Source organism: Rissa tridactyla, chromosome 17, assembly GCF_028500815.1.
Source record: "Rissa tridactyla isolate bRisTri1 chromosome 17, bRisTri1.patW.cur.20221130, whole genome shotgun sequence".
NCBI classification, from domain to species: Eukaryota; Metazoa; Chordata; class Aves; order Charadriiformes; family Laridae; genus Rissa; species Rissa tridactyla.
The window spans coordinates 2,387,249-2,411,970 of NC_071482.1; the positions used below are offsets into that span (position 1 = coordinate 2,387,249).

Sequence of the window (24,722 nt, forward strand, 5' to 3'; positions counted from 1 at the left end):
TTTGTTGAAGCTATTAGGATGCTTTGTCCATTCATATTTGCCTTCAGAAGTCAGTGGAAGCTAGTACCCTAAGTATGTCAAAATGATAGGAAGCAAACTTCAGTCTAGAAAATTCAGCATTTGCAGCAGACTTCCATTTTCTTTTTTTTAACCTCAATATAATACATAAAGAGGCTGCTAAGAACACAGGGGCAGGGGCTGCTTTAGCTCACCAGATATTTAAAAATCAAATGCACGTATTCTTTATTTTGTATTAATACACTGTAATTGCATTACAGAGTCCAGCATATCAGTTACATGTAAATACTACAGATGAACTTGCCAAACTGGAGCTCACAAAACTAGTGCATTTATCCCAAAGCAGAGACTAAACCCTCTAACTCCTTAAAAAAATACATTAAAGAACGTACCACACACACATATTGCACTTTTCTCCATATGAAATTTTTACCCCATATACATCACACCAAAGTCTCTTCAAAGGAGTCTGTAATATGAGATAATAAAGCTAATAATTACTCTAACAGTAGTGTACACAGTTAGACATAACAGATTTGAACAAAAAACCCACTTCAAAGTAGTACGAAGTGGTACCCAATGGATACTCTGCCTTGTTAGAAGCCTTTTATTCTAATTGGCTTAAAGGAAATTACATGAAATGTTAAATATGGTTTTGCTTGAGGGGAAGGGTCAGTCTAACATACATTAAAAAACACTGTAGCTTCCCCCTTACCAGCACTGCAAAGCTCAAATGAGCTTAGACTAGTTGGCACATCCTGATAAATGAACTGCAGCACTGAAGAACGGAACTATTTTTATCTTAGAGTCCCAAAATGTACAGTATCCTGGAGTTGGATGCGGAAGGAAGTGGTTATAGTTATGGCAGTAACCCAGTTCCTGGAGCAGAACTAGGCCTGTCTCCATAGGTGGTGTGTGTCCCGTTAGCAGTTTTCACTGCATAGTTCCTTGAGCGCTTGGTCAGATATTAAAATTCTAGAAAGTGTTATGCTGTGGGGTAGGGAGAAGGAATGAAAGGACGGGACTCTGTGTTGCCTGTTTTTTTTCCCCAGTAGTGAAATGCCTGGCCTGTTACCCTGCAGTGTTTGTCAAGCTGTTTCCCGTCCCTTTGTTAGTCACTTAAGGTGTCATAGGAGCTTCCGTGTTCCACAGCTACTTAGTGTGTCAGATGGGTTTCCTTTTGAAGGGAACCACACAATAAAAATCTTTTCTATCTCGGCTATTTAAAATGGAGCTTTCTAGCCTTCTTAATCTTGCATCACGTAGGTAGTGTATGAATGTGATCCCTGTTCTTTAAACTCTCCTTTGCTCATGCCTTGAGAATCACTAATATCAGAGGTAGAAGCTGAGCACTTATGGATTGAGTCCAGCTGCACAACTGGACCAGTATCAGAGCAGGCTACATAGCAACAGGAGTTGCCTCTCTAGTTGTAGTATACAGGAAGCAAGGTGCCTTCTGTCAGTTTTTAAACCCTTCCCTGCTTCACACAGCCTACAATGCAGTGACTAAAGTCCTACTATTCCACATTTAAATGCGGTCTTATTGCTATAAATACTGGCTGATTATCCACCTTTCTACACCCTCATTATTTTTAGTATCAAAGACCTTAGCTCACCAAACTTTCCAGCAAACAGTGGTGCTTTCTACATATGTGATCAGCACCGTTTCTCTGCCATCCTTTGTGCTTTAATGAATCTGCATTTGTGCTTAATGTGTTTGCTCAGAAAAGGGCTGAACTGTCTAGCTGTCAGTCTTGTTTGCCTGTCATGCTGTGATGTCCCACAATACTTAAAGGCTAAAGACAGAACCCAAACTAGAGATCTAAACTTCCTGCAGATTCCTAAACAGTCCTTCTATGACTCGCATTTCATGACTGAAAGTTCTGGAGACGCAACTGCTTGTTGAGTTTAGTATTTCTTGAAATGGTTGATACATCAACAGTTTGTGATGCTAAATATTGCTGTAATACTTTCAATGTTACATATACACGAGCAGTCAAAACACTAGAAAGTTAAACATTATGTTCCACATGGTGGAACGTGTGCTCTGAAGGGACTTTGGCTGTAGCAAGGATATAAATGGGGTATTGTCTACTTTCTTCAGAAAAAAAGCATATAGGCTGATAAAGAACTGAAAAAGGCACAGCACTATCACTTCACAGGGGTTTTTTTAAGCTCATTGTTTTTATCCTTAAGTTCTAAAACCCTAAATAATTGTCCAAATATACAAAGCTCAATAAACCACCAGCAACACATACTGCAAATTCAAAACACAGTTTGTTTGCTTGTTTTCAAAATGCAACAGAAGGACAGATGGATCCTTTCCAGCGATTGGAACTTCCCCAAGACAGAGCCCTCCACAAAAGGCCTCCCTGCAAAAACGGTTCATTTCAAAAGCTACCCAGGTGGATTTTTTTTTTTTTTAATGCCATTGTTTGCAGCTCTTGATTTTTCTCATGGTACTTCTTACCTTCTATCACTGTTAGCTAAGGCTTTATCCTTTAGTATTCTGATTCCCACCCAGAGGTCTGTACAAACCGCTGTGGTGGCCTGTGTCGGTTCCAGGTATCTTTTGACAACGTAAAGATGTCACTTAGCAGAGATCCAAAAGCTTCCCTTAGCGGACCATTAAAAGTTCCTTGGCAGGCTTGAGAAATACTGTTTGCTTGCTAGGAGGAGGAAGTGGCAGCTGTCTGAGATGCCTGGTGATCTCAGAGACTTACCATGGAGTAGTTCCAGATCAGTAGCTTAACCAGCAATTGGATGTCAAAGTGCAACTTTCCTTTAATTCCACCTTGCGCTACTGTTTTGAGAGTATTACAGTTGCCATCAGCACAGACCCAAATCTACCCTGAATTTCAATGAAAACTATTGCTTTTATTGCCAAGAAGTACAATACAATGTACATTCATTCTCGTTTCTCCAAGTGAATGTTAGATGAATGCTGACAAACTCCACAATCTTTTTAAAAGGGGCTATTTCCTTCCTCTAAAATTCAATATTTTTTTTTTTTGCCTCCTTCTATGCAAACTAGTTCTTTGTGGGATGAAACTGCACTGTCTGTTCTCTAGCCCCTGCCACCAGCAAGAGGAGCTAGTGGCCAAACACTTCTTACCACCCCCCGCTTTTCGTCCAGTCAGGTGGATTTTTAGTTCCCCTGTTAATTCAAGGGTCGAAAAATTACCACGAACTTTTGGGTAGGAAGAAAAAACAAAAATTCACATGCTTCTCCATTAATTGTCTTCCACTTATGGTAGTCACCTTATGGTATTAATTCACCAGGACATAGCCGCTGTGCTGGGGATCTACAGTCTCCATCATTTCACAATCAAAGAGTCCAGGCAATTCTGAGAGGGTTAACGCATCATAGTTTGACTGGGACTCATGAGCTGCTGAGCTGCTCTGGCTGTCAGGCAATGCTACACTGCTCTGTTGTGCTGGGTCCATGGAATACTGGCACTGGTCTGGGTAGTCTGGCTCAGAAGAGGCAACAACAGGCAATTCACAAGTCTCATATGAATATTGTAAGGACTGTGGTGGCTGCTGCACCTGAACTGGTGATGACAACCGTGATGAGCTGGTGATCTGGGAGGGTGGCAGCGGATCCAGCTGTACCTTCTGGTATTGACTGAGGAAAGGGTCATATTGCATTTGTTCTGAGGAAGGCTCCATCACAGGGCTCAGAGGCTGCTGCAAGCTGAACTGGGCTGATTGCTGCTGCTGCTGCTGTTGTTGCTCCTCCTGGCATGAAAGTGGCAGTTGACTTGACCTCGGGTATGAGCTCTCAGCTATTTGCATTTGGTTAAAATAGGCCTGTAGCTGGGACTGCTTCTGGAGAAAGAGTCTCTTCTGATGCAGCCTGAATCAAGGACATAAACAGCAATTATTTTTGTCTTTTGAAGTGTTAAGGTGCTAGCATGAGTCCTGCATGCTAGTCACTCAAACAGTTCCAGCAGGGACTGAGGTACACAACTGGAAAATTCCGGGGCAATCTTGTGTATTAAATTTCACAGCGCACCAGAATCTTTACCTTTCAGCAAATGTGCAGAGACTGAGTTTGTAGACCTCTTTGATAACCTTTTTAATCGCCTAGTGATTTTTTTCCTGTGCAGTTGAGTTAATCCCATGCATTGTTTAATTTTGTTTGCTAAGAATAAGATGCATTGTATGAGTATTAAGCCTGCTATTCAGTGCTCTGTGGAACTTGGGAGCTGAAGACTTGAGTATTGCTGGCTACTAATGGAAATGAACAAAGTCTCCTTCCCCACCGTATTTTCTCTGAACTGCACTGTTCCCTATGAACTTTTATGAAACTCCAAGGTTTTTGACTCTTTACAAACAGTACGAAATTACATGCAATGCAAGGTTATAGGTACCTTTGACAAATTCCAGTGATATGACAGAGTGGAGCTCTCCGGCCAGCCAATTCCCAAAGCGTGCAGAAATAGGAAACCTACTACTGACGCAAGGAGACTGCATTCAGAAAAAGAATCTATTGCTTCCCCCAGCTTATTTCTCCTTGCAGACTTCCTATTCTTAAAAGTAGTACAGAAGTACACCAAAGGTGCTCTCAATACTGTTAGTTAAATTCTTGATTGGGATTAATCAACTCTACAGTTGTCAGGAGTGGCCATAAGCTAGAAAGTAATATCAGATTGCATGCTTTCTTGAAATCAAGTGGCATTTTTATACCCCTGTTCCTCAGTCTTTTTGTTCTAGACAGCATGTAGGTATGTTATTTTCCTTCCTCTTTCTGTGATTCTTTTGCAAAACTCAGTAACTGTCTTCAGTATCTATCTTGCTTACTTGTTTGATTACCAAATTAAGAGCTCATAAAGAGCTTACAGCCCTTTAACTTGGCAATTAAAATCTTGTCTGCTATAATACATACAGTTATGAGGGGACACTTCAAACCTATTCACTCTTTACTGTAACTTTTTCAGAGGAGGGTCACTTCTAAACTGATCTTGTTATTACAAGAAAAATTTGATTTACTTTACTGTAAAATTATTGGGTCATGGGAATGAGACAGAAAATACCTAAATGACTGCAGGGCTTCCCAGCAGGCAGAAATACATGTTTGCTGAATACTGCAGTCTGTAGGTTATAAACAAGGGGTGGTTGGGAGGATGAGGGTGAAATTAAGTACAACAATGTAAGTAGTAGGGTAGCTTCCTCCTATGCTTCTATACACCCATCAGTACTAAATGTAGCATGCAGGTATTTGCAGTTTACCTGCACCCTAGTAGTGTTAGCTGATAAAGAGCTCGTAGCACAGAAATTTGTAAACACGTGGCAGGACTGTTGTCCTTCTTTTAATACAAGGACTGTGCCCTTACAAATTTTAAAGTGAAGCTTTCCTTTCTCAAAGAATTTCTAACTGGGCAAAGATTGTTCTAGTTCTTTTATTACTCTTAAGAGCAAGAATAAATAACTTATTTGAATAGCTTGAAAGCTTCTTACCTGTGCTCCTGTAACTGCTGTTCCAGACTCCGGGGCAATTCTTTGCAGTATAGCTGGCACGTATTCTGAGCTTTTGATAGTAGAGGGGGTTTCTGCAAGAAAAGCAGTGCTGTTTTAAATTGCATTTGATATAACGCATTAGTCCAGAAAGCAAGTGAAAGAAGACCAACTACCCTTATGATAGTGTAACTGCCCAGCTCCATTTTCAGTAGCTGTCAATAGAGCTACTTTCTAAAACCACAGCCACTACTGCTTATTGGCTTCTAACCCTCAGACAAAGAATATCTTTGCATGATAGATCATGCCATAAACATCCATAGAAAGATTTCTTCCCAAGTGAAAGAGAAGCTGCAAGCTGGGAAAAAGTTTTTTATAAATAAAGCTATATGAAAATTGGTTTTAAAAAAAAAGAAAAAGGTGGTGGTGGTGGAACAGTAAGGCCCAGGGGGTCAGAAGTGGCTCCTCAGATGCTGATGCATAACATTTATGGGGTGCAACATAATCGGTACTCACTAGCAGTTACTTCAAATTGCCTTAATAACACTACACAGTAACAGACTGAGTAGGAAACCAGCAGTAATATAGTATACTTTTTGCATAATTAGGGTCAGTGTCTGACAAAAGAAAAATACAGCATAATTTCAAATTCAGCTGTTCTCCGCTAATTTAGCCTTTGACTGATTTTTCCTGAGTAATAAGATCAAGAAGGCTAGTCTGCTGTGTAGTAACAGCAGCTGTTTTAATTCAGTGGAGGGGAAGTATGGTACCTGGAGCCTGTGTTGTAAGTACTGTGTTTCTAAACTCTGCCGTCTGGATACTAATGGGGGATGTGCACCATTAGGGAAAGCAGATGCAGCTTCCTGCTGCTGCTGAGATGCTTCCTCCTGCAGAGAGAAGAGGAACAAGTTTCATCCCCAGAAAAGGCTTTTCTGCCTCAACCCTTTCTTTAAGGATTTCCCCTGACAAAGGTTTCCTAGCTGCCATATGGACTGGTCTCTGGTGTCACTCACCAGTTTCACTGTATGGTGAGGAGCCTAAATTACAAAACTTTGTACTATCTGTGCTGCCAAAGGGCAAGAGCTTACATCTGTAACTAAAATGATACTATATATAAAATGTATTTTCTGACTTGCCCTCTGAAATAGTACATGTACAGTGTTAGAAAACTGTGCAAACTCTAAATGTGCTTTTGTGCAGCTCTGATTGCACAGCTTCAAAAAGGAAAGTGAAAAGCTTTCAATAGTGGTGGAGAGGAATATGCAGAGAGTAGACATCTCTTGCAAGCTGGAGAGTGCTGATATGGGAGGGGAGTGAATTGTTGTCATGAGAATACCATGAGCACTGCGGCGTGTTTACATCAAGCGGGAGATTCTTGTGAAAGCATTACAAGTTTGTGGTTGTCAGAACTGAAGTTTTCCAGCAGTCAGAAAGTAACAGCTGCAGCTTTAAGAACAGCAGACTTCCTCTGGTGCTTAGAGTGCCTGCGTACATCTTACCCATTCTGTTCCTGGGGTTTAACAGAAACTTACTATTCCTCTTTGCTGTGACCTGTTCCATTTGAAACAAGTAACTAGGGAGCTGGTAGAAGCTATTTAGCATTTCACTACGCAAATCAGGCTAACCATTATCACTTGGCTTTTGCACTACTTACAATTATACCAGACCAACTCCAACAGGGAAAGATGTTATTGGGCTTTGTTAAATCTAAATCATCCTTCACATTAAAAGCAATAATAAAATGTTGTATTCAGAAAGCTAACAATGCCTTCTCACTGACACCATGAGGATGGTAAAGGCTAGCCTGCAAATGCCCATTCTCTATTCTGCAGAAGACAGAACAGGGAATTTTAGCTGTGAATTAGCTCTTCTCAGATCTCCAGAACACCTTATCCTCTCCTTATAAGTCCCAAAGCATGAAGATCTGAAAGATGGAGCTTGATTTCTGATTTAAGTACCTGAGGAGGACTGTTAATGAGGTCCTGCAACTGGGTGGCAGTTGATGCCAGAGAAGGTTCTTCTTCAGATCCCATCTGTTCATACAGCAACTGGACTTTGTTCAGTTCCAGGATTCCTTTGGTTCGTGCCAGATTCTGGAGGTGCTGTCTAAATGCTACAATTCCTGGAGAAGAGTTGAACAAAATCCTTGTCAGAAAATCAGTTAATTCATATCTGGTTAGCACAGCAAATATGAGATAAGCTGAGTAACAACTAAGTCACAAGATGGCTTGGTGCTTCTGCGTAGGGAGTACAGTTACTGATGTGTCTAGGTATAAGGTGTCATGACAATAGTTATAATTACCTTGTGTGAGGGATGTGTCAGAAGCTCTGCGCCCCTCTCGGAAACTGACAGGAGAGCGGTTGTGGGTCTCTCGCTTTTGGGAGGTGAGCGCCTGCATGGCTGGATTGGCAGGTCTCAGACCTATGAAAGGCGTCATTCTGGGTGCTTGGTGGTTAGTTAGCACCATTTCTTTCAAGGAAGGGGTGTCTTCCAGGAATTTAATATCTCTCTGAATGGATCCCATGTCATACTCTGAATCAATACTGCCCAGAGATGAGTTTTCATCCAATGAATAGACTTTCCCTGTGACAAAAACCAAAAGCCAGAAAAGGAAAATGTAGCAGTAATTTAGCAAAGGAAGTGCCACAGGCTCAAGCTATTTCTGCCAACAGTGACTGTCTTAGAGGAAACACAACAAAAAAATCAAGTTTCATAAAGTAATTGTAATTTAACATTTGCAGTACCAGAACGGGGATTTGCTACTGATTTTTACCGCAGTGATAAGATGCTATGCAGATGATGTTCACTGGTTTGTTTGGAGAGCGGCCAGTGTTTGGTTTTTTCTATAGATAATCCTGACAAGCCTGAGCTGAGAGACTTGGTCATCTTGACAGCTTTGGACTATCTGAGAATCCAGAGGTTTTTGTTTTCCCCACTGTCCTCCTCTGTCAGTACATCGTTAGGGGATGAATGATTTGGGGACGTTATGTGAAAAAGTGCAAGCCAACTCACCAGACTTTACCTGTTGCTAGTGGGGATGTACTTGACTGTAGCCAGCTGTATATTTGCTGCTTTGGTTTTACACTGTCTGTACAGCAGGTTTTGGGGTGTCTTCTTGTGGTTTTGTTGGTTTTTTTTTTGGTTGGATGGTTTTTTTCCCTTTAGCCTTTATAGCAAATGCTAAGTAACAAAACCAAGAAACTCTGTCTTGTGCTTGTCACTCTTAAAACCTAGTGTTTTTCATCCTGGGCTTATTAGATTGAGTGCTGAGAGCAGGAAATGAGCTTTGAGATATCTATGCTAACTTCTATACCTGTGCCTGGCATCATCACCAGCTGGTTGGTAACTTCTGCCAGAGTGTGACGTCGCTTTCCACAGCGAGCTGCCTGGAGGGCTGCAAATGCCTGTGCAGGGTCATCTTCTGACTCGCCTTCTGTCTCTATTCCTTCATCAATAGAAGTTTCCATCATGCTGGTAGGCAGTGATTGGCATCCTTTCCTAATCACCATGGGAGGTACAGGATCTAGCAGGCAGCCATTTACCTAAATGGCACAAGGAGAAGATGGACAGCTTTCAATTATGTGCACAGAGCATCACCTCAAAGTGCAAGAAATGTCTGCCTATCATGTAGACTGAAAGCAGCTTGGATATTTAAATTGCATGAACCTCCCTATAATCTACTGAGTTAAGTAAGACTTGTTAAGAATTGTACATGACAAACAAATCCCTCCTGGTAGGATCACCACTGACATTCTCTTAGTACTCAAGTCCCTAAATCTAAATACTCTTATTTCCACAGTACTATGTTCTCCAGGGCTGCTTTTTTTTTTTATAGTTATTAAAAACCTTTGCCAGCTTAGTCACAAATACAAAATATTTATGGAACACACAATATTATTGTTTCCCCTTGCTATACCTACCACGCTTATTTATCATGCTCAGATAAGCACTATAAAAAAACAGTCTTGTATTTAATTCTGCAGCGTTCTTGCAGAGCTGTGTTCAAGAATAATACAATAAATGCACCCTTACCAGGAAAAGTCCATTTGATTCATGGTGCTCCTCTGCAAACAAAGGTTGTCTAGAGATCCCCCTCCTTGGATTCATTCAACTTGGTAAGGCTCAGAGCTAGACCTCAGAGCTCATCTAGCTTAGAAGGTAGATGTGCTTTTAGCAGGAAGTTGGACTAGAGGGCCTTTAGAGGTACTTTTCCAACCTAAAATACTCCTGGTATTTTAATTTTGTTTTAATTCTCTGAATCAGTTTGTCCTGAATTCTTCTGTACCTTAGCTAATTCTTTGCCATATGCAACTACTTGGGTTTTGAGGACCACGGCTTGCATGTACCAAGTTTTGGGGTGGGTATTCTGTTCTGTAATACCTTAGAAGCTCTAATTAGTGTCCTGTTGCACAAGTTGCTCCTACCGTTTTGGTAGGGTCAGGTTGGGTTAAAATATGAATGAAACAACACACTCATTTAGCATAAAACCTGTCACTACTACACATGACTTTATGTAAAACTGTTGATGAACCGTTCCTGAATTTTCTTCAAAGTTCTTCAATATTTTGAGAACAAGTGCATCCGGACAATTAACAGTAGCTTTTAACAAATGGTCTTGCAAGCAGACTATATGGTAGTACACTAGGAAAATATTTAATGCTGTATTGAGAAATAGCTATAAATATTTTGAGCATCAGTATAATGATAATGCTTGCACAGTAAAATTTTGGATCTGTGGCCTCACTTTTAATTTAATGGATTACGTCTTTAAGCTTAATTTCTGTCACACATTACTTTCCATTTGTGACTTTCCCATTCAAATGCTTTCTACTGCTGGAAAGGAAAGAGAGAACCAGTACCATGTGGGCAGTTGGCCCTCTGCAGTTTACCATGGCACATGGATCAGAGCTTGGAAGTCTTTCGCGGACATGTTCTATAATACTTGAGACACTGAATATTCCCAAGTCAATTGTGATCTGCCACCTCACTGTAGTAACCATTTGTTGATCTACTCTGGTCAAACTGCATCTATAAAAGCAAAGGGGGATGCAAAGTAAGTTTGAAATGTTAATTTCCAAATATCTTTGAACTGCTTTTTGCTTTCCAGCTGTAAGAGACCACACAAGGAGTTACTTAAAACAGCAATGAGAACCAGGGCCACACTCTTTAAGTGCTGGTAACTAACCAGTAAGTGAGCAATAAAAGCTTCAAAATTGCAAGCATGAAATCAAACCCCCAAGCTGGCACCAGGAGAAATACAATATGCTGAAATTAAGGTTATAATACCACGTGATATGTGAAAGAACAACAAAAGTTTCATGAGAATAATAACAATATACCTCATCAATGTAATTTTTTTAAGCTAATTCCCCTTCCTCACAAAAGCTCTAACTGCTAACTCCCATGTACTTCACTTATTCTTTGCTACCCTGCAGAGTATTGTCACAGACCTCAAAGTTGCATGGCAAAATAGACCAGACTGTAGTTCCCTTCAGAGAGTTAAGCTGTAACCATGCATTTGTAAGGCTGTGGAGCTGTCACATCTTATTAGTTAAGTTCAGTTAAGCCTGTTAACTGTGGAGGTGTGGAAAGCTTACAAGGTCTTCCAGTCTGATTACTGGAAACAAAACCCATTAGATGGAGCCGCAATTTTACATCGATTCCAGTGAAGATTTTACAGGCATTCCTAGTTACAGAAATGGCCTACAACTGCTACAACCTATTTGAGATGCTGCAGTTCTAATAGCTTTTGACAGTCAGAAGGTCCTGCTGGCTATTTACCATTCAACAAAAAAATTAACAAAAATGCAACCCTTTTGGATGGCTTATGAAATTGGCAGCGATATGGAATTTTAAGTGGGTAATATTTTAATTGCCTTAGCTGGCTATGGAAACTCATGGTTAAGGTTCCATTATACCTTCCTGTTCTCATTTGTCTGAATTTTTTGGGTAAGTAGCTGAGTAGGTTACTCTAGATGCTCAGCAGTGAACCCTTTGTATTAGAAACAATATATGACGAATCTTCAGGCCTTGTAAAAATATGTTTGAGAAGAAGAAGAAAAAAAACCCACTTCTGTAGGCTGATTTTTCTTTTACAAATCATAGTGTGGTAGGATTGAATGTAAGCAAAGAATGCTAGAGGCACACTAGTGATCAAAAAAGAGGCATAGCTATTGAAAGTTACATGCAAGAGAGAAGCAGAAAAAGCCTCTGAAACATCTAGAACACTGACACTCAGAGAATACTTAAGTTTAGAGAAACAGGCACAACGTGTTCTATCCAGCTAGTACAAGAAATGTACAAATCAAGTGTTTAAATACTAAAGGTCTTTGTATTTGACTTGCTGTCTATCCTGAGAGGTTACCCAGGAATGAGAACTTCCTGGAGAGACCAGAGTTTTGGGGACAGCATATGCTTAAGAGCATGTGCCTGGGAGCAGGTTGGGAACAGAGGATCTTTGAGGAAAAGGCTGCTGAAAGCAGAGAGAAGCAGCAGGATTCTCCAGCTCAGCAAGTGTGAAGACACAGGAGGCACACTAAGGTCAATGAGGTGACATTAGTCTGGATTAGCAAATGCTCTGGCCCAGACTCTACAGTGCTTTGTGCTAGGATGATGAACTCTACCGTGTCAGAAGGAACTGATCTTCAATTAATTATTGAAGAGCTACAGCTACTACCACTAGCTGTGCTTTTACTAGGCAGTAATTTAAAAGGCGACAATCTTTTTTTAGCCTTAATAATTTTTGACAAAACATTAGGGTGATTTTAAGCTGTACCTTTGGCGTCTCAACTCTTTCTTCCTCCATAAATGCTGTCTCTCCCTGGCAGCTGGACGGAGGGAATGAAAAGGCTTCTGCTCCCGAAACTGAGGGAAGACCTGCAGACTGCAACAACCTTGCATTTTGTGAATGCAAGTTAACTGATGGTACCACAGCTTGTGCCTAAAAAAGATTTTAATAACTCCAAAACCAGAACAATTTTAGGTAGAAAACAACATTCAAAGTCACAAATTAAAAAGAAACAATAGCTATCCCATTTCCACAGCAGGAGAAGCATAAGATTGATTTCCTCATTCTTAATGAATTACACAGTCTTTAGACTTTAAAAAAGCACCACCCCCCAAAACACACAAACCAACCCCCAACCCCGCTAAGCTAGCTACTTATTGAAGCTGAGCACTTACTAGTAAAGACACTGTTTGGGACCCTTTGGTGCCCTCCAACTTCTGAGATGCTAGAATTACTTTTTATATTCAGTACACAACCCTTAATATTACTATGAGGCACAGGGCTATCTTCAATGACTTTTCTAACATGCACTCATTCCTGTAGGAAAAAGTACGAGAGAGAATAGAGCGGGCTGGATCTGAAATAACGTATTTTAACAGAGGGAGCACGGCTGCAGGGAGGGGAGTGCCTCGGGAAAGGCAAGCATAGCACAATTAGGAAACGAGTGGTTTTCACTGTGTCTTAACCTTAATTTCCTGAGGTGCAGTATCCACACAACTTGCCTGTCAAAAAGGAAACAAGCAGCCTTATCCAGCAGCCTGTGGTGCCACCATGTGTGAAAACAAATTATCTTGTTACTCAGGATAAGTGCAAGATTGCTTGCAGTCCTGAGGAAAAAGTGGTAACCTGTCTAGAAAGTACAGGAATTTAGGACAATAAGGAACTACCTTCTAGGAGGGTTTTTCTTCCTCTTTGTTCATCTGTCTCCACCTGCTTTTACTACATCTTATAATTAATTACCTGCTTTCAAATACTGTGTCTTGCTAACCTTTGAGCTACTATCTAAGAAAACAGCTGGTTTTAATCTTTGTCAGCCATATTGTTCCTGGGCCTCTGTTTTTATATCTGAAGCGATTTGGCTTTCATTTCAACAGAATCCAAAACCAAGTAGCATCTTGCTGCCTCAAGCAAAAATGGAGCAGCATGGTTGTGATTTCTCCTGGAAGTGAAGTCTGGGCACTTGTTCTATACAACAGCAATACAGTACCTAGGAGGCTGTGAACTTGTGAGAATATTTACTTGAGACCACGATAAATCTGAGTCATCTTAGACCAAGTCTTTCATGTTTCCTGTTATGCATTAATAGAAATCAAACGCTGTACAATGTCTGTGTATCTTAATGAAACAAAAGAACATGTAAAATACCTGAGAATTATTGGAATAAGACATGATAAACTGTACATGACCTTTCTGAAGAAAATTACTAGGGAAGAAGCAGACTGAATAGCCTTAGAGCCTGTAGCTGAATCAGTCAGTATAATTAGAGAGGATACTAAGTGGAAAGCCTTCCGGGAAGGGCTGGCACCAGATGTAAGGAGCACCCAGAATTGCTCTTGATAAAATAAATGTGACATCCTTAAGACTTAAATCAATTAGTCAGTCGTCACTTTGGCTCTATACACATAGAGGTTTTGCAGCCATGCTGCGAAGTCTCCCATGAAATTGGACTCTTGCTGGGTCACAGGAGGAACAAGTGGTGCAAATCTTAAAAGAAATTACATTATTTAGTCTTGACAATGATATTTTTATCAGGTACTTAAGATACCACAATGACTTGGGCATCTTAACCAGACAGGTTGGTCCTAATATTTTCTTTTGGGTGCCTCTTTACTATTCTTTGCCATGCTTCATTTTATGGGAGACAGAAAGCATATCTAGAGAACAGCAGGGGAGAAAGCAATTTTATTTTCAACAGGTCCCTTTAGAGCGACAATGTTTAAAACACTAAGTAGCGCCTGCATGCTTTTAGCCTCCATGCTAGCACAGCTCTCCATAAATTCAACAGCTCGTTTGTCAGTCACATTAAAGATACTCCAAGTGTTGCACAGTCTCCAGAAACGGTATTTCTCTAACATTTTAACCCATGACTTCCCAGCAGAAGCTTGAAATTCTCAAAAATGGAAGTGTTCTAATTAGAAGCACAAGCACAGTACTTTAACTAGGAAATAAACTGGGAGTTAAGGTTAAACCCATGCACAGATACCCACTAAAGCCAAAACCTTTGCATTTGCATTTTGGACTTTAGAATGCAGTCAACTTCCCGTTCACATTTAAAACTTATCCAGTCTCCACCAAACTCCTCTTTTTTTTTTTTTTTTTTTTTAAACCCCCACCCCGCCCCGCCACTAGGGGGTGGGGAGGAGGCAGTAGGAACAGTTGTAGGAGGCCTGCCAGACAACTGATTTGTCATCATGCAGTTCTGACAGGAGGGAAATTCAAAAAAGTCCTTCCAAAATGATGCTGCAAGTCTACATAATATAGAAATCAGAAAACAGCACTGGATTCTAAGTGAATCTATGTAGAAACACCATTTTGAAAGAGAAGTATGTCTTGAACAGCCTTAAGCCCAGCTCTGCTAGGAATGAGATCTTACCTTGGCTACTGTCTGCTCAGCGATGGTGCTTGGCCGACGCTGACGAGCATCAACTCTGTGTTCTACGGGAAAGCTACTCCGATGTGACTTGAGTCTTTCCACCAACAAATAATAGATAGCAGCAAAGTGGTTATAACTCTTGTTCTGCAGAGACTGAAAAAGAGAGGCACAAAAGTGTGGGTACAGCCAAATATGCATTATCTTCTATGTTCAACAAGACCAGGAAAGAGAAAGAATTGCCATCTAGGGGGGAGAAAAAAAACCAAACAGAAAAGCAGAAAAGATGATGATGTTCAAGAGTCAATGGGGTTGGCAAATGTTGTTCTGAATTGAGAAAGTGTCACACCAGAGTGCCAGGCAAAAAACCCATCAACCTTAGTTTAGTGGCAAGCTCACAGGAGCTTGCCATGTTCTGGGCTGCAACAGTACTTGTAGCTAACTAACACTGAGGTGCTACTCTGAACCCTCAAAGATTTGAACCTGGCAAAGGGACTGAGCTCCAGGGCCCCCTGAATACATGGCCATTCCAAGTCACTAGAAGCAATGGGGAACTGAGCCTCTGCAAAACAGAGAAACTAGCCTCTTCTTGCAGAAAAGTACTCAAACTGCCAACCTCCGCAATGGTTTAAAGTATCAACTCCATAGGGAGTCTTAGCATTTACGTTTGGTAAGAAGCAAGATTTGGGACTGGACGGACATTCAACTGCTTACTGCTTTTATGCTCCTTTTTGAATTTCATTTTCCACCCTCCTAGAAGTTCAAAATGAATTTACTTTCAATTCTGATTTTCCCTCCTCTCTCTCCATTTGAGAAGTAATGACTCACCCAACCCCTTCCCAGGAAATCTAACAGCATGGAACCTAATACGGCTCCTTTATTTTACTTCCAAACCTAAGAATCAACTTAGCTAACAAACAAATTTCCAGAAATGACCAATCGTAAGCAGCAGCAAGTATCACCATTTTAACAGGCAGCCCTAATGGGCTACCATTTTTTACACAGCGCACACTATATTTCTATACACCCTCTAGCTTAAAGCAATCGCCACAAAATTTTTTTAAATGTGTGCTTGTTTAAATTAAATAGTTAATACACTGAAAGGACAGTACCTAGTCCTGGGACATGTGACCAGAACACATTATTCTTTTCCATGGGTTCCAATTTGCGTTTCTGACCCAGAGGAGCATCCTTTCTCTCAGAGTGCTGCCTTTTCATTGACATGTTTTCCTCTATGGGCAATGGATGCCTTGGACTGGAATAGACAAGTGTGTCCGGTCAGCATAAAGCACACAGGTGAAGTTGGCTGTGGGCATACTGCACAATGTTCTCCCTGCAGTTTGCATAACACAGACACCTTCTCTCCACTAGGAATGATCTTTAGGTAACTTTCTAGAGGGATGTCTTTCCTCTTCCTGAGCAATCTGCTGGCACAGACTGAAACATGAGTAGGACAAGGAGGCAGCAGCACAGCATGTTTAATATGGTTACCCTTGCTAGGGCCTGACTAGGTAAAATACACCACCAGTTTTGTTTTTGTGTTTTTTCTCTTCACTGTTGAAATAAAGAATGTTGCAAGCAACTGAGGTAATAAATTCTAGTCATCCAAACAAAACAGGAGACCCTCCCTCCAGGGACGAATATCTGTTTGAACCTGTTTTACCTCAATAGTTTTCTGTTGGTCTATTCCAAGACTGTGCATTAGCCGTAAGACCTGCTCGTTATACTCTCCAATGGAAGGCTCATTCTCCTCTCCTGGTGGATAAAGAATAGGTCTCTGTGCAGGAACTTCTATAAGCATCCACTTGTGCTCCTTAATCTGAGCAATAGTTAACCGTTTGGATGGGTCTAGGACCAACATTCTTCTAATCAGATGTTCACACTCTGTTGGGGGAAAGAAAAAAAATTACCAACCTGTTGAGTGGTACTCGCATGTATTCACCTGAGCCCTACCAATACAGAGCACGACAATAGGAAACCGCCTTACTTCTACCTAACTTCTGTGTTAAATACATTTCCTGAAGGCTAAAACAACCTCTCAAAGTAAGACTGTAAGTCACATTAAGAAGGACAAAAGCCCAACTTCTTTAAATGCATGGTAAGGCTCAACAGTGCCTTTCCTTCTACACAGCTCCCACATTAGGGTAATAGTAATATTTAATACCTCTTTTGAAGCTGCTTGCGCCCTTCTAAGTACAGTGCTAACATTAACTGTTAAAGCTTCAAACAACCTCTGTGAATCGCTTGTTCTTGTCTGAAGAGGCATGAGGAACAGTGAAACCCAACAGATGGGCAATTAATTGAGGGAGAGAGATCTCACGTCACACACGGGAGTGCCAGATACGGGACAATGAGAACCTGGCATATGAACTGGTTGTGCACTTTTTTGCCTTTGGTTAGCAGACACTGTCAAAAACCAGGAAACACCCAATCCACAACTTAGGTTTGACAACGATATTGCTCTCAGCATATTTTCTTTCCACATTAAAATGTACGTGGACTTGCAGGATGAAAGCTAACTGCTACACAAATGTGCCTCTCCCCCTGCATCCCCATATTTCTGTTCACAGTAGGATGAGAGATCCTTCAGCTTCCATTTCGACTCTCTCCCTGCCCATAAGTACAGCCACATTGCAATCTCCATGCATTGCACAGGGAAAAATGAGTTGGTTTGCCTAGCAGCAGCCTAACTGCAAAGGCATACAGCTCACCTAGGCTTATTTGTGTTTCTCTGCAAAATGAGTAGTCTGCCATACCATAATCTAGTGTGCAGCTGCACCACCGTTTGCTCTATTGCAACAGACATTATTCTAGAATTTACTCAAGGTTTACAACACTAGGAGCATAAGAGGACACCTTGTTACCTTCTGACATAAAATAAGGGATCCTGAACCTTCCTTCAAGAACTCGTTGCCTTAGTATGGGGAGCGTTGGTCCATCAAAAGGTAATGCTCCACAGACCAAAACATAAAGAACTACACCCATGCTCTGTAAGAAAGAGAATAGTCATTTTGTTTTCCAAGCCAGAAGCAAAGTCCCTGAGGTTGGCTAGCCAAATCCTGTCAGAGAAAAAATTAAAATTATGTTCTGCAGAAACAGGAAATTTGTACAAGGAGGAGTTAGATTTCTGAAGATCCCTAAACATTAAGAACAGTCAGCTAACCCATAATGGCTAGGCTTGCAGTACCTTGTGCTGATAAGCAGGTAAGCTGAAGTGTAATGGGTTAGAGACTCTGGCTGCTAGCAGGAAGCTCCACGCAGATGACTGAATGATACCTGAAAAGTGAGCCCCAATTTCAGGTGAGAATTAGAGATACGTTTTATTAATCTCAATGTTGGTCAAACAAAAACAAACCTTAAACAGCAGCCCCTCAAAATAAGAAACTATAACCTTTTACATTTACCAATTTGTAAAAGCCTGGGTAAGAGGGACAGTGGTAACTTCCTGAACGGTCAGCTTCTGGGGAACACCAACTAGTAATTCTGCACTGCTGTATGCAGTGCTAAGCATGACAGATTATTTGATATAAGCAAAAGGAGACAATCTGGGCAAGAGCTCTCCTCCAACTGCCAGACTCATTTTTGAAAGTATGCAAGTTAATTGGCGCTGCAAGTGGAAATAGTCTTGCAGTATATGCGAAAAAAATACAGCGCCACACTAGATGAAATAACCACAGCAGACCCTCATGCCAATCAGTTGGAATAGACAGCCACAGCACTGGATTTCTCAAGGGGAAAAAGTAGGCATTCAACATTCACCTTAAAACTTTGTAAGTACACAGATTTTAATAAAATTAAATATGTATTTTTAGAAGTACTTCTTCTTTCCTTAACCTGCCAAAAACTGAACTGTCGATTGTTGCATTCCTCCTGCAAGCTTAGCACTTTCAGCAGACCCATCCTGTGATTGGATGGTGCAGAAATACAGACTCTTTAACTCATCTCAGAAGATAAGTGAAGATGATGATGATGATTTTATCTTAAACACATGTGTGCTTCTCTTTGTGGGCAGGCAGATTGTTAACAATTTAGGATCTTATATATTTAAAGAACACTTACCAAAGTTCAGAGAGTCACTTCTGACATTCAAACAGTGCCTGTGCTACTTGAAAGAGTAAGCATAGCTGCGGTCTGCTGTACGTTTATTTGTCAGTTACTAAAGGTTCAAAAAGGCTGTAGCCTTTTTTTTCTTAAATTCTAACTAGCTACATATATGTGTATGTATATAGAGAGATACATGCATGCACACAAATATAAGTAAAAGTACAGCTTTTATTTGTTAATGCAATTAGATTAATTTAAATTAGATTAGCAGCTGAAAGGTGACTTTCATTGAACTGCCCTGTTCGCATAACAGGCTCTGACCAAAATGACAGTGCCCATGTTATGCTATGTGCGATATTATCACTGCAAATCTGATGCCAGAGCAGAGACTGACAAACGAATTGTACTCTGGTTGCTTTAGAATATGAATCCATCATGGTAAGTACCAAAATACTAAAATTAAAAACCAACCAAACAAAAAAAACCCAAACAAAAGCAAATTAGGAATGAAAAACACTCTCTGACAATGCGTGAAGGGTGCACAGAATTTCTTCAGTTCATTTTAGTCCCGTTTCCATTGCATAGGAATGTGGGTTGCGCTCTCTGTCCTCTTCCGTTAAGAGTAGTACAGATGGAGACACACCAATTCAAAAACACACAGCTGCCTGCAGTAGAAATGTTTGTGGCACAAATGTGCTTGTTTCCAGCCCAAAGAGCAAAGCAGTCATCATCCCTCTTGTGTTTCAGTGGCTCAGAATCCCTTTAACCTCATCAAGAACTTACAGCCTTACAAGTTCAATTCCCACTTAACACAGAAGATACTAAATGCATTGGAAAAAAAGCAAAGTTCATGCCTTCAACCAGGAGAGTTTTGGAGGAGCTAGTTTTCCCTCTAGCGGGATAACATACACCTACAGTGTACATTTAATAGCCACCTGGATAGGTAACTTCAATTCTATTCAATGTTAAGAGGCATTTTATGACACTCAAGAAATAAAGCTGAAGAGGAACAGCTTGTCTGCAGCTTAAGAAAAATCAAAGATGATTCCTTTGTTCCAGATTCCTAAAAGTTGACTTGAATCCAGTTGAAAAAAGAATAATGATACCCAGATATCCAGCTGGGGTCCCTCGTATTGCTGTCCTTCAAAGACTTCTGGGGCTGCATATGGTGGGCTTCCACACCATGTCGTCAGAGGTTCACCACTCTTATAGAAATTTCCAAATCCAAAATCTGTTGAGAAATTAAGGGGAAAGTCACTCCAAACTCTAGTTGCGTGACAAAGAATAATTATATGCATGGACTAGATCTGAAAGCTCACCTTCGTTCATGAAAGGCTCTATCACAAATACTTTTATCAGTACTCCCACTGAAAATATTTACTGGGATGCCGAACGTCCTCTACTGCTATTTTCATGACAACTATGTAATTATTAAAACACTCTGCAAAATTTCACAACCTGTAGGAGTTTTGAGCAAACTTCTACCCGTTTGCTAAATCGAAGTTTATAAACAGCTATCACTAAAATTCAACAAACTGACATTCATGCATAATATGAGCTTATTTACTTGCCAAGAGATATGAGATTCAGTACTGAATCTGAGATTCCCTGAATCTTGTTTAGGTGCTCTCCAGCCTTGAATACACAACAAATTTTGACAACAAAAGCATCAACTTTGGAGATGGGAGGGAGGCAGGAAGGAACTCTGCCAAAAGCAACAAGCATGGGAAAACAGAGCCTTTTGCTAGGAAGGAAACTCTGCTACTGGGATTGTCTACAGCCCTTTCAATCTACAACTGAAATTTACCGTTCCACAACTAAGCAGTTCTTTTAAATGTTTCTTTTTCTGGCTTAATATGGGACCAGACATGGGTCCCATGGGACTTCAGTATTAGTCACCATTTGTAATAATCCAATAGTAAAAAGCAAGATGACAGACAGTATTGCATAGAGACATAAAGTCAGATCAAGTCTGATACAATTTTTTTTTAGCTTCCCCTATTGCTGCTTTCCCAGGTTGCATTTCTATTTTTTACTAGAACTGTACAGCAAGCAACATTAATACTGAAGAAGCTGGCTTTATGACTGAACTGAAACTGATTATTTTCAAAATGCAGAATTTCAGGTGGCTGCTACCACTCCCTGGTGCTCCGATCTGTAGCTGTGGCCTTCCACTCCACTCTTACCAGTGCCTTTGGAGCTCTTCAGAGCCCAGATCCTCCAGTTCCTCTTAGGTCATACTACCACGCTTGCTCCCTTTGCTTAGTTCATATATCATTTGCTTTAGCATTCTTTATTCGTCCTGCCAAGATCCTAAAAGTCCCTCCTACATCCACTGCAGATACCCATTTTGAATACACTCTTTCCATGACACTCCTCAGTATTAATACACAAGGCTCTTATTCATCAGGCTTTTAATAAAAGCCATCGGAGCAAAGTTTTTAGATAACGCCTGTTCACACCATGAATCAAAATACTTGCTCCACTTTAGTGGAGTTTTCTCATGGAATTCAATGAAACCAGCATTTTTCCCTGTTGCTCCCAGAATTACCACTCTACTGCTTAGGCCTCTATTCCACTTGCATTGCAGGCCACTCTGTATGTTCTCTGTGACAACAAATGCTGTTAATACTAAAGCAAAGAAGATCTCAAGGAGAGAGATCTGATAACAGGGACAAATATTCTTTGGTTTTAAGGCTTTCAGGCAAACTGGCTTCAATTCACTAACTGCTCAGCTATATCTCCAAAGGAAAACACAGAGTGGAGCACTGGCAAGTGACATGCAAAGACTGTCAAGCACAACAACATTGTTTATGTTTGTCCCTGGTCTACTCCTGTGTGGACAATGATTTAACTGTTCCCTGCCACTTCTTCCACACAGGAACAAACTATGCAGTAGAAGGTTACAGAAAGTGTTTCTTTTCGTAAGGTGATAATGCTAGCTTTACCCTTGTAGCTAACCAGGCTCCTGCAGAGTGATACTGCATGCTGGCGTGACTCGAGGAATCCTGTGAAAGTCAACAGTGTTGATAAACAGTAATCAGGCTGTTGATTTAGTACTATCAAGCGCCGAATACCTCAGAGGTATGTTAACACAATGCGGTGCTGATCAGCAGATAGCAAAATTGATAAACAACTGTGGTTAGCAGACACAGTACTGGCACTACTGGTACCGCTTCATTTACTTCTGTTTGTATAGGTTGTGCTACTCAAAGAGCCTGGCTCTCTCATCATACATCATGAGCTATAAAACCACAAAAGAACCTTCAGTATCAAAGCAATACAGAGATATTAAACGCAAACTTACCAAGCGTAGGTTTAGCTTGGAGTTGTTCTAGAGAAGCTGTATGGAAATTGAACCGGACTACTTATACTGAGCTTAACGGTAAAGGTATTTGCTTGCTTTCCTAACAGAAGGACACAAGAGCTCCAATAGTTCTTTTAATAGAACTCTTCCTGCAACATATATAAAAAATGAACATAGGCGGAAGAAGCAGTTTTGGGAACATCAGAACTGAAGAGGCTTCTAGAGCATTTTTTATTCTGTCTTCCAAGATTTTCCAAGCGTCCCTGCCCATGGCAGAGGGGTTAGAACTAGATGATCTTTAAGGTCCCTTCTAACCCGAACCATTCTATGGTTCTATGATTTTCCTTAGTTTGTAATAAGTTACAGAATCAGAATAGTTTGGGTTGGAAGGGCCCGTTAAAGGTCATCTAGTCTAAGCCCCCTGCTGCCATAAACAGTGGCATCTTCCACTAGATCAGGTTGCTCAGAGCCCTGTCCAACCTGACCTGGAACGTCTCCAGGGATGAGGCATCCACCACCTCTCTGGGCAACCTGGACCAGTGTTTCACTACCTTCATAAAAAATTTCTTCCTAATAGCCAGTCTAAATCTACCCTCTTGTAGTTTAAAACCATTACCTCTTGTCCTGTCACAACAGGCCCTACAAAATGTTTGTCCCCAGCTTTCTTATAAGCCCCCTTTAAGTATTGAAAAGCCAAAATAAGGTCTCCCTGGAGCCTCCCCTTCTCTAGGCTGAACAACCCCAACTCTCTCAGCCTGTCCTCATAGGAGAGGTGTTCCATCCCTCTGATCATTTTTGTGGCTCCTTCTGCAACTGTTTCCACAGGTAAGACATACCACCCACTGCTTTAACACCTATACATGAACCTGCAGGAATGTTTTTGCCTTTTGAGGTTCCTGCTCTCTGTCAAATTTGGTTATGGGCAAGCAACGGGTTCAAAATTTATCTGGGAAACATACACAAACAGCATGATCTCATAGGCCTTTGGCTGTTTTCACTAATCCTTTTAACTTTGAGGTCACTAAAGAGTTCAGCAAGAAGTCTACAAGACTTAGAAAGAGATTCCAAGTCTTTGTGTACCACTGGTTAATTCTTATTACAATGACTACCTCTTTAATAGCTTCCTTACCTCTGATTCCTTACTGCATTGCACTGCGGACTCTACATGGTGTTAAGCAGTACCACTAATATAAGCAGGTATTTTTAGTTGTCTTTAATGAAGTGCACTAATTAGGAATAATAGATAATCAAGACTATGCAACCACCCAGCTCTCAGTATGAAAATCTCTACACTGGGTGACATACACTGTTAAGGTAATAAAAACAGTCACTATTCCATTCAGCAGCAATATTACTGTGGGGCATTCATAGTAAATTATATTAAAATATATGGACTTTTTTATGTAGTCCATTGTGTTGGTGGTCCATTTGATTCAGGTAAACAACTGGTAACTGTAGATCAGCCACAGTTACACACACGCAATCAGTGTCATTCTGTCCTCATTTTATCCTTCCTTTTTCTAAAGCTCATTTGTGGTAATCTTTAAGGAACAGCTAGATATGGCAATATAAATATCTAACCTCACTTAGACCAGTTCCCACTGGTGTTCTTCCACAAAAAAAATGCATCTTTCAAAATATTTGCAGCATGCATAAAGCCGCTCTTTGCGCTTAGGAATTTCAAGGTACTGATTATGGAATTTGTCTCTCTTATCAGGGGTTTTAGGGTGTGAAAAAGCATACCAGTTTTACAGGTGAGGACACTGGAACACACAAGTTAATAGAGTAGCCCAAATTCAAGTAACAAATCAGTGACTGACCCAGGCTACGGCCAAGCATAACTGAACTGCCTGGTCATTCTCTAAACAGCAAATAGAAACCAGTCACTCTGCTGAAAACTTTTGCCTCAGCATTTCCACAGCCTGAAATTCGATGCTGTAATTCTGCTATAAACTTTCTGCCACCTTTAATGCACATCACATACTCTGGGCACATCTCAGTCCAGTGACCCAAATACATCAGGGTATAAGCGGAAGCGCTAAGTCTCATTTCCTTTTGTAAACATTGGCCTTATGTGTTTTTCCCTCAGGTGTAACTATACAGTCCAGTACTCTGCACATACTTCATCACTGTCTCAACGACCGATCAGAAATTGCCTTTTATTTTAAGTAAATTAATCCTTTTCACTTCTCATCTCACACTAACCATACCCACTGTCTGCATTCACACAAAGCAAGAATAGATACATCTCTTATATCCATGCAGTTTTACCTTTTTTTCTTCCTCCCCAAAATGCTTTTGTTATGAACAAATAGATCTCTGTTCTAGGAAAGGTGATTTGGTCATTAGATAGCCTTGTCATACTCCCTTCAAGCCTACAACTACAGGGCTTATCTGACATCAAATCTGTTAAAGGGATCCTAGTGACAAATAAGGAGCTGCAGCCCATGGCTTCAGTTTGCAAGAAACAATTCATGAGAATCTACTGAATAAAGATGATGATCAGAGCCTTCGG

At 40.7% G+C, this 24,722-nt stretch overlaps 1 protein-coding gene across 2 annotated transcripts in view; it reads right to left on the bottom strand.

The window, feature by feature from the left end:
• Window positions 1-218: 218 nt before the first annotated feature.
• Window positions 219-24,722, bottom strand: part of SIK2 (salt inducible kinase 2) — a 57,065-nt gene continuing 32,561 nt past the window's right edge. The window contains exons 5-15 of one of the 2 annotated variants that reach the window (XM_054223260.1): window positions 20,007-20,131; window positions 17,721-17,844; window positions 16,520-16,740; window positions 14,860-15,012; window positions 12,255-12,419; window positions 8,793-9,021; window positions 7,781-8,062; window positions 7,437-7,600; window positions 6,249-6,365; window positions 5,482-5,573; window positions 219-3,877 (exon numbers count right to left, since the gene is read on the bottom strand). In XM_054223260.1, coding sequence (XP_054079235.1) covers window positions 3,289-3,877; window positions 5,482-5,573; window positions 6,249-6,365; window positions 7,437-7,600; window positions 7,781-8,062; window positions 8,793-9,021; window positions 12,255-12,419; window positions 14,860-15,012; window positions 16,520-16,740; window positions 17,721-17,844; window positions 20,007-20,131 — 2,261 coding nt within the window. In that variant the 3' untranslated portion in view covers window positions 219-3,288. The remainder of the gene's footprint in view (window positions 3,878-5,481; window positions 5,574-6,248; window positions 6,366-7,436; window positions 7,601-7,780; window positions 8,063-8,792; window positions 9,022-12,254; window positions 12,420-14,859; window positions 15,013-16,519; window positions 16,741-17,720; window positions 17,845-20,006; window positions 20,132-24,722) is intronic. The other variant, XM_054223261.1, reaches the window with a different exon arrangement.